This window comes from Mycosarcoma maydis, chromosome 14 (assembly GCF_000328475.2).
Source record: "Mycosarcoma maydis chromosome 14, whole genome shotgun sequence".
NCBI classification, from domain to species: Eukaryota; Fungi; Basidiomycota; class Ustilaginomycetes; order Ustilaginales; genus Mycosarcoma; species Mycosarcoma maydis.
In genome coordinates, this window is record NC_026491.1 from 96,069 (window position 1) to 105,525 (window position 9,457).

Below are 9,457 nucleotides of genomic sequence, written 5' to 3' on the forward strand. Positions count from 1 at the left end.
CGCTCAATTGGACCACCAACACTACACCCTCACTCAACTGCAAGCCATCCAGCAACAAGCGTGTCGGCTTATCCGAGCATCTCAAAAGCTCAGTCGTGCTCAGCTGGATTGAGCTGTGCTTGCTAGCTATCGGCATTACCGTCGCCAGCATCTTTTCACCTTGACCTCCACGTCCATCTTGCCATCAACTTGCTCGATCGTCGATTCTTAATCCTTTGCCCTCTCTTTTGTTGTGGCTGTCTATCATCCATCTTCGCTCTACCCGTGCCGGATCCATTCAGAAAGCTCTGACGCCATCCACATCACTCGAGCAACCCTGTTTCGCCCTCTTCATCCGCCCCCCGAGGCATCTCTGCGCGGTCGCAATAGGCACGCATTGTAAGACTGGCTCTCGCGCCAACCGCTCAGCATGTTTAGCTCAATCGTTCATCACCCTTGCGAGATCTCGCTCCACCTGGTCTCGCAAGACATCTTTATCCATCCTCCACCGCCCAACACCGAGATCCCAGGCGATGACAAGACCCTTCGTGGTCTCGTCGAGATCAAGTGCCCAAGCGAGCGTCACATCCAAGGCGTAAAGGTAGTTCTTCAGGGTGTGCAGACGCTGGCCATTCCCGAAAATGCCTCGTCATCCGCTTCCTCGATCCGTTGGGAGGAAAAGGTCATTATGGAAAAGACGGTCGAGATCATGAACGATGGCACATCCGGCGCGATCCCTGTCAGGCAATCGCGCTCCAAGGGCAAGGAAGCAGAAAAGTCACACAATTGCAACGTCTCGGAAGGCATTCACCTCGAAAAGGGTATCCACGGCTTCGAGTTTGCCTTTATCATTCCGGCTTCCACGCCACCATTCGAGCGCAGCAAGCACGGCCGCGTTCGTTACATCCTCACTGCAACCGCTCTGGGCGCTGGGCGTGCGCGCAACAACATCTCAACCTGGAAGGAGATCTTTATCATACTCCACGTGAATTCCGACGGCGGCCCGGCACCTTTGGATATTCAGTATCACGACGTTCACGAGGCATTAGGTCCCCTTTCCGTCTCTCTTACCTCGGCATCACTCACCGTCGGAGGCACCATCAACCTGAATCTTTACCATCCCGACCCGCCCGCAGGACTCAACGTTCATGTGATCCGCGTTTTTCTCGAGCAAACCTTTGAGCTATACAGCGATGTACGAAAGGGCTGGCTCAAGCTACCGACCGAAAAGCTGCGTCTGTGGGAGAAAGGGTACATGCCGTACAAGACCAAGCAGCACAACGATGCTGCAGGCCCGCAAGACTCGATCTGGATCGGAGACATGGACAACGACGGACCGGGTCGACCGGGCCGAGGAGCAGGTCCGGGACCAGCCAACCTCTCACCATTTGGTCTGCCGCTCAACGGCTCGGTCTCGGCGCCGGTCACTCCAATGGAGCCAGCAACGCCATTGCATTACGAGAACGGCTATCGGATCAAGTCGGTGGTCCGCTTGCCAGACGACAATATCCTACGTCCCAGCACCGTCCGAGGCTCGCGCGCCGAGATCCGTGTCAGCCACGAAATGGGTGCCGAAGTGTTTTTCTCGCGCAAGGATGTGTTGGATTTGCGGGAGAACAGCGAGAGCTATGGCAAGCCCAAGGTGCAGGTGTTTTCGATGCGTAGGGCTACCTCGATCCCGTCGTGCTGCTGCACTTTTGATACGATTCATCTGCCGCCTTACTCGTTCGAGTCGCCGGTCAACTCGAGACCGTCGTCTCCGACGCCGCCTTCGTCGCTGCGAAATTCGCATCCGGAACTCGAGCACTGGAAGCGCACGACGACGCTCAACATGACGCTGCCCGGCTCGCGCGGGAGCTCTGCCTTTAACTCGGCATTCAACTCGGCGGCCAACTCGCGAGCTGGTTCGCGCGACACTTCGCCCACGCGGCATGGCGGGTTTGCTGCACACTTTGGCTCAGGCCGCAAGAGCCGCAACTCGAGTCCTACACGCAATAACCGTGGCAGATCAGGCAATGGTCTGAGCAGTATTGGTCTGCATGCATTGACTCCGGCGTCTGCGGGTCATATTGACCAGAACGGAAGCCATCGCAATCACGGCTATGCAACGCCGCGCTCGCTTCCGGACAACGTTCCGTGGGCGGTCAGCTACCTTCCGGACCGTACTGGCACTTCGCATGCCACCTGCAACTGTGGTCGCACCACGGAAGAGCTCACCGAGGCTGAACAGCGTCTGCTCGAAGGGGTGCCGACTGCCCCAGGTGCGTGGGTGGAAAACACGGATGCTAACGTTCCTCCGCCGCCCTGGGCTCCTCCATCGAGAGCAAGCAGTCCCATCAGCGGATGGCATCACTACGAAGGGAATGCCAGAGAAGGCTTCCGCCATAGAGGCAAGCTCGCCGAAATCGATACTCCCTACGGCAGCCCTTCGGCTTAGGTGCATCTGAATGCGCACGTAGCTTCTACCTTGTCTATGCTCAAGTGGCTCTATCGGGCGGAGCTTACTTTTCTCTTTTGATGTAAGTTTAGTGTAGTTACGGCAAGCAAGCACCTCTCTTTTCAAAGCGTCGTTGAAATGGAATGATTGTGCAGTAAGAGTTGGGCGAAAACGTTGGCTTGAACGAGATGCGGAGAACGGGAGAAGCGACGGTCAGGAAATGTCGGTGGTGATGGTTTTCATGATCTGGTACTCAGCCATGCCGTGGATGGAGGCTTGTTTTCCGAAGCCGGAATGTCTGATGCCTCCCAACGCCGATTCGGACGCGCTGAGCATGGCGGTGTTGATGCCGACCATGCGGGTTTCGATCGCGGACGACATGCGTGCGGCGAGTCGGAGATGGTTGGTGAAGAGATACGCGCCTAGGCCTGCGTCGGAGGTGTTGGCGATTTCGATGGCTTTGTGCTCGGTTTCGAAGCGACGGATGCTGGCGACGGGCCCGAAGGATTCTTGCGGGCAGATAAGCATGTCGTCCGTGCGCCGCGTGAGGATGGTGGGTGGATAGAAGAACGCGCCTGTCTCAGCGCGCGCTGAGTCGGGCTCGCCTCCGTATTCGAGCTAGGCTTTTTTGCACAGCGCGTCGTGAACGTGCTGACGACACTTTTGCACGGCGCGGTCGCTGATCAATGGACCCAACTGTACAGAGTCGTCTTGACCATGGCCGTGCTTGTAGGTCTTTGAATTTCTGCTTGAGCGCCTGCACGAATGTGTCGTGAATGCGCGACTGCACCAGAATGCGGTTGGCTGCTACACACGTCTGGCGCGGAGTGCGCAGCTTGGCTAGCAGTACACCCGTGCGAGCGTTTTCCAGGTCGGCGTCGTTCATAACAACGACGAGCGCGAGTTGCCTCCGAGTTCCATGCTGAGCTTCAAGAGTGTGCTGGCGGATGGAGCTGCGATGAGTTTTCCGACGCGTGTGGATCCGGTCAGCGACACTTTTCGGACAAGCCTGTGCTCGCAGATCGCTTTGCCGACTTGCGCAACGTTGCCGAGCGCGGTGACGACGTTGACGCATCCATCCGCGTATCCGGCGCGCTTGACAAGTTCGGCAAATGCCAGTGTGAACAATCGCGTTGCACCGGCAGGCTTGACGATGCACGTACAGCCTGTTGCGAGCGCTGGCGCGATCTTGCGTGTCGCCATGGCCTGAGGCAGGTTCCATGGCAACAAGCACGCCACTACACCGATTGGCTGTCGAATCGTGTGCGCGCGCATGTTCGGATTGGCAGCAGCAATTGTCTCGCCCTGCGCACCCACTTCCGCCATATTCGAAAACCAGGCCAAGAAGCTGGCTGCGTACTTGACTTCTGCCACGGCTTCAGCGCGTGTCTTGCCGTTCTCGCGCACAATCAGCGTCGCCACGTCGTCTATGTTGCCAAGCGTGAGCTCGTTGAGTCTGCGAAGCATCTCGCTGCGCTGCCGCGCCGTGGTCTGCGAGAACTCTTGGAAGGCAGAGAAGCACGAGTCAACGGCATCATCCACATCTTGGGCGTTGCATTCCGGGATAGAGGCGACCACCACTTTGCGGTCGCCCGGGTAGACAACGTTGAACTTTTTGCCCGAAAGCGAGTCGACTCAGTGCGAGCCAATCACGATCTTGGTGTTGAACAACGAGCAGTCTTTGAGCCGAGACGCTTCAGACGAGTGGCTGTTCGCTGACATGATGTTGGGCACGAGCGCTTGATCAACTCTGAAGAGTCTTGGCAGTCGTGAGTGTTAGCGGCTGGGTGGTGGCATCAAGGTGCGCGTCTATGTTGAAGCATTCACTGGGTGCATTGCCAGCGGTGGCGACGTTTGCCGTCCAGGCAGAATACGCCCCTCTAATGGTCAGTGAGACTCTTCTACTGCGCGCGGCAAAGTCTACATTGTGCTCTCATGCTCGTCAGCTGTCAGCAGTAGCTGACTTTGACCAGATCGTTGCGTGTTGAGCTCTGCAAGATGTGAGTGTGCAAGCTTGTGCGGGGTAGAAGGCAGAAGGCCGCACGTTGGCTCCCAACTGCGAAATTACGCTTCCCGATCCATTTCTGATCTCGATTATTAAGCGATTGCGAATATCGTTTGTTTTTCCGATTGAGATCGGGAGATGGGTAAGCGCTTGTTCGGAAGCGAACCAATCGCATTTGGGATTTTTGTCGCCGCGTCGAGCTGCAACGCTGCAACGCTGCAACACACACAAACTGCAACGAGCACCTCGAATGCTTGCGCTCACCATCGTTTAGGTCGACCAACACGTTCGCATACACACACATACGTAGCTAGTCATGTCGCTCGCTCGCACAATCAACTACATCCGCAAGGAAGGAATCAAGAAGTTCTGGCGCGATCTCAACTACATTGGTGACGCCAAGTCCGGTCGTCTCGTAGGAATCGACAGGTAAGCCTTCACCAAAATCGCCACTCAGCTCAGGATGGTTGTTCTCATTGGTCTAGCAACGTCACAGGCTCAACGGAGTGCTGATGCTCTCTCTGGCTCTCTTTTTGGATATGATGTCTTTGATCCACTAGGAATGGTAACAAGTACTACGAGAACCACAATGAATTCAACTTGAGACATCGCTGGGTGGACTATGTTGCCGATAACGAATTCAACGCATCACAGGTGGATCCTCTGTGGCATTCGTGGCTGCACCACATTCGCAAAGACCCTCCACATGAGGATGCGGGTATTCAGAAGATGACCCAGTCTTGGATGACTGTAAGTTCTGCTGACAAGATGGTCTGATCGGCTTGTCATGTTGGTTTGATTGCTGACGGGAACCATGCATTTGCAAAACGCCGTTCAACAGGCGCCACGAGAAAACATCACTGGCACCCGAGGTGGCTTCAAAACCTACAACACGGTCAAACCTAAGATCGTACGTAACAATCTTGCACTCACTTGATCCATGAGCCTCACAATTCAGCACACAGTCCACTGACACCGCTTTGTCTTGCCTTTGCATTCTCGCGCCACCGAACAGTCTGCATGGGAGCCAAAGATCGCCCCTCGAGCTTAGACGCTGACACGCCCACCATTATGCGCAATCCGATATCCCCGCCGTTCTGGTTTATCGACTTTCTTCGTTTCCAACGTGTCCCCACCTCACAGTGGACCTGTAACGTCGATGCACGCATCAGCTAAACATTTGCAGCGCGTATGGCATCTACCTATTTTGCGCTCTGACTCATAGGACAAGACACATCCACAGCGGCGCGCAGAGACTATCGCGTAGATTGGGTAAAAAGCTTTGCGCAGTGGTATAGAAAGTACAGATTAGTCTCGCATCCGCGCTAGGGCTCTCAGCAGGTCTGTGGGATCACTCTCGTCCGGTTCGACGGCCAATATGCTCGCGCTCACATCGGCTGCGCTTTGCTCGGCTGCCGAGCGCGTGCCGGTTGTAGGTTGCGAGATGGAACGCGACTCGCGTACGCCGCTAAGAAGCACCTCGAGACGTTCGTTGCCTCCGCCACCGCCACCACCTCCCCTGGCGACCGCCTTGCGACGCCCACGTTTGGCGCTGGAGGACGAGGTGGCTGCAAGTGCGCTGCTCGACGAAGTGCGATCGCGAAGCGCTTGTGCGGCATGCGCAGAGACTGTGCGGACGTATCTGCTCGCGAGTGATTCGAGTTGTGCGAATTGATGCGATTGAGAACGCAAGAGATCGACCTGGTTTCCGTAAGAAGTAAAGAGCAAAAAGGTTTACATTGTTAGTGTCGCTCGCTCGCTCACTGGCTTGCTTGTCGAAACCACACAACGCAACATGGCCAATGTCACGTTGCTGTTGGCGTGGCTGGCACCATTTGAAAAACTTACGTTGAATTCGACATCGCTCCAGCGCGCGTCATGCTCGGTGCCTCTGAGATCCGCTTCGTCGTCTTGTCGTGCGTTGGCCGCTTTCGATGAGCGCGCCCTGGAACGGGGTTTCGCTTTGGCCATCTCGGTAGTGCTGTCTCGCTGTAATCGGCCAAGCCACTCGATGGCAGCCTCGGCATCACGCAGCTGCTGCAAACCAGCTTCGTCCAAATCCTGACTATTCCAAGCTATCACGTCACTCGACTCTGCTGCACGGTCGTCTTGGAGCAGTGCCTCTAGCCTGGCGGTTTCAGCCTCGTAGTCTTGGAGCCTTGTAAGCTCTTTGCTCCAAGCTTGCGATTCGCTGCGCATGGCCTCGACAATGGCGGTCAGTTGCGCAGCTGCTTTGCGGTTCGACTCGTTTCGTGGATGCGGCTGCAGATGCTTTTTGTCCGTCTCGTCGTTGTGGCCCATCCAGCTGATGCCAAAGACGCCTTCGTTCAAGTCGTTCAAGAGCTGCTCTAGCACAGCTGTCAGCTCAGAATGCTTTGATCGCATGAGATTCAGCTCGGCCTCGGTAAAGACGGGAAGCTCGTTGGACTCTTTTGCCTTTCCTTTGGACCTCTTTGCTGCATCACGAGGTCGCATCGGCAGTTCTGCCTTGCCGGTGGCGATGCCGAGTGAGCGCTTTATGATCCAGCCAACGAGATGCTTCATGCGAACGACGGGAGGGAGCTGATCGCTGCAATGTCGATACAACTCGTAGTCTGGTACGTCGTCATGGGGATAAGCTGCGGTGCCGTCACGTAGCGACGAGACACGTCGTTGGCCTTTAAGATTGAGACTGCTGCGGCGCGACTGTTGTTCAGCTTCGCGGCCGGTTGGACGACGCGGCTTGTTTTCGAGCCCGGCACGAAATGCCTGATTCCTTCTGATGATAGGTGTCTCGCCTCCGGCTTCGTCGGGTAGCGGCTCAAAGACGGTGCGGCTGGACAACAATGTCGGCGCACCGTTTCGAGATGCGTGTACTCGAGTTGCTGTAGAAGCCGGGGCAGATGATGACGACGACGAGGATGTGGCAGCCTGGTCGCTTCGGCGAGGTTCCCGGCTAAAGACAAAATCATCGTCGGACTCGTCGCCCAGTGCTGTTCAGAAAAGACAAGCAATGAGACGTCAGTTCCGGCTGTAAAGGCGGGGAAAGGTGGCATAAGGAGGTCAACTCACTTTGACGAAGCTTGCGCTTCAGTTTTGGGGGTTCGTCGCGCCGGCCTGATGCTTGCTTGAGTTTGCGAGCGCCAGCTTCAGCGTCTTGCCTGGTTGGCTTGGACATGGTGGAAGATTGCTTTACTGGCTCAAAAGCGCCCATGCTGATGTCCACTCTACGGACGTCATCAGCGACCATGGTGTTATCGAGAACGTCTTCGAGACGACGCTCGTTTCGATTGATCTTTTTATTGGAGGCATTGCGTGCGACTACAGTTGGGATGACGCCGGAAGATGCGGCCGAGATGCGAGTCAAAGATGATGTGGAGGAGGAGGAAGAGGAGGAGGAGGCGGTTTTGCTCTTGGACGATGTCGACGAGGCAAGGGCATCGGCTTGGTTCGATGTGCTGAGCCGCGTGGATCTGCGAGATGTAGCGGGCATGCTGATTTCAGAGCCGCACGTGTGATGAGGATGGTGGTGTCGTCGTGAAGAGTTGCGGTGTTGTGCGTAGCATCTGTGAGTGTGGATTAGATGGAGCGATGGAATTCGGGCAGAAGGAGCCTGTCTTTTAAAGCGCGCAGCGGTACCAAGACGGACAGCGTGAGTGGTGTATGAAAGATACGAAAAGGTTGTCTGTGCGTGTTGTGCTCCGGAAGCGCCGACGAAGCTGAAGCGTGTGATGAGAAAGCAGAATGAATGAAGGATCCCACAGAGGTACACACGGAACGACAGCGGCAAAGTCTCTGCTGTATCCCGCACCTGGCGGACGAGTCGACGAGGGCGGATGCGGGTGCGGATGTGAATAGATGAGCGGACTGCCTGGCCGATGGGTGATCTTAGCGAGAGCGACGACGACGACGACGAAAGGAGATGGAAGTTGAGAAGGCGGCGTAGCGGCGTAGCCGATAGACGTGGGCCATCACAATACCCGTCGCGTGAGTCTCGTGAACGGCTGCCAATCCTAACCCCCGGTTAGGCGAGGCGTGTAGTTTGACCAGACCAGAAAAAAGCGTGTTTTGGTCACAGAGAGGCAATTCCAGAAGAGCGACGCTGTGTGCTGCACGATGTCCAAGACGCGTCGAGTTCCTTGCAACGAGACAACCACGAACGAACACGGAAAATCCACACGCATCAGCATGTTAGAGCTCCTTTTCACTAATCTCACTGCAGTAAAAAGAAAGTCTTTAAACATCGTCCATGAAACAGCAAAGCGCGAGGGTGAAACATGAAACAACCGTGAACCGTGAACGGGGCAAAACTCACGACTCAGACTTGACGCTTGTAACTTGGGTCGGGTCACCATCATCACCTTTGCCAGCTTTGGAGTGATTGACGAGCTCTGTCAACGACGGCATAGCAGGCAAACAACACTCGTGACTGATAGTGGCACACACCCATGGCAAGCTTTGAGCCGTTTTCGCAGCTGACCACGTTTCACCGGAATCGACCAGAGCTTGTTGCAAAGACCATCTCGGTTGACACTTTACCAGCTCGTTGTGCGCTACAAGGCGGCTGAAGGCTTGTTGTAGTGAAACGACAAGTATCGTGTAACTTATGGCTAAGACCAAGAGCTGCAATAGGAAGCTTTCACCTTGCAATCCAATCCATTCCGGCGAGATGCTTGACAATCATGAATCTTTCGAGTTGATCATCTCCACGCTCACCCGTCATCGGTTAGTTATTAATAAATCATTGTGAATAACGTTATTCGCGATTCGTGATGCACGATTGCCAAGTCACAAGTCAGGCGTGGGGAAACAGCTTTTGTGAGAGTCAAGTCACAGTCGTAAGTGGCAGTCACTGTGAGTATGAGTTACGAGTTGGTATCTCTTAGGGCGCATCGACCAGTATCGCGGTAAATTTTAAAGAATTTCCACAAGAAATCCCTTGGTGCTTGATGCACACGGGCAGCCTCCGAAGCAACAACGCAGTAACGCAGCAGCAGCAGCAGCAGCAGCAGCCATACGAACGGCTACCGTCTTGCTTGTACGTGCTAACTGCGAAT

General features: G+C 55.4%; 4 protein-coding genes across 4 annotated transcripts; 2 read left to right on the forward strand and 2 right to left on the reverse strand.

The window, feature by feature from the left end:
- Nucleotides 1-409: 409 nt before the first annotated feature.
- Nucleotides 410-2,416, forward strand: UMAG_04335 (uncharacterized protein; the record flags this gene model as incomplete). Its single annotated transcript, XM_011392749.1, has 1 exon — nucleotides 410-2,416. One exon carries the CDS (start codon nucleotides 410-412, stop codon nucleotides 2,414-2,416), a length of 2,007 nt encoding a protein of 668 aa, XP_011391051.1.
- Nucleotides 2,417-2,629: 213 nt separating this feature from the next.
- Nucleotides 2,630-4,353, reverse strand: UMAG_10846 (uncharacterized protein; the record flags this gene model as incomplete). The annotated part of the gene is made up of 4 exons (XM_011392882.1): nucleotides 2,630-3,034; nucleotides 3,078-3,338; nucleotides 3,374-4,050; nucleotides 4,341-4,353. The coding sequence occupies 4 exons, from the start codon at nucleotides 4,351-4,353 to the stop codon at nucleotides 2,630-2,632; spliced, it is 1,356 nt and encodes a 451-aa protein (XP_011391184.1).
- Nucleotides 4,354-4,737: 384 nt separating this feature from the next.
- UMAG_10847 (uncharacterized protein) lies at nucleotides 4,738-5,472 on the forward strand (the record flags this gene model as incomplete). The annotated part of the gene is made up of 4 exons (XM_011392883.1): nucleotides 4,738-4,850; nucleotides 4,982-5,171; nucleotides 5,263-5,331; nucleotides 5,437-5,472. 4 exons carry the CDS (start codon nucleotides 4,738-4,740, stop codon nucleotides 5,470-5,472), a joined length of 408 nt encoding a protein of 135 aa, XP_011391185.1.
- A 257-nt stretch (nucleotides 5,473-5,729) lies between these two features.
- UMAG_10848 (uncharacterized protein) lies at nucleotides 5,730-7,893 on the reverse strand (the record flags this gene model as incomplete). Its single annotated transcript, XM_011392884.1, has 3 exons — nucleotides 5,730-6,122; nucleotides 6,270-7,393; nucleotides 7,473-7,893. The coding sequence occupies 3 exons, from the start codon at nucleotides 7,891-7,893 to the stop codon at nucleotides 5,730-5,732; spliced, it is 1,938 nt and encodes a 645-aa protein (XP_011391186.1).
- Nucleotides 7,894-9,457: the final 1,564 nt, after the last annotated feature.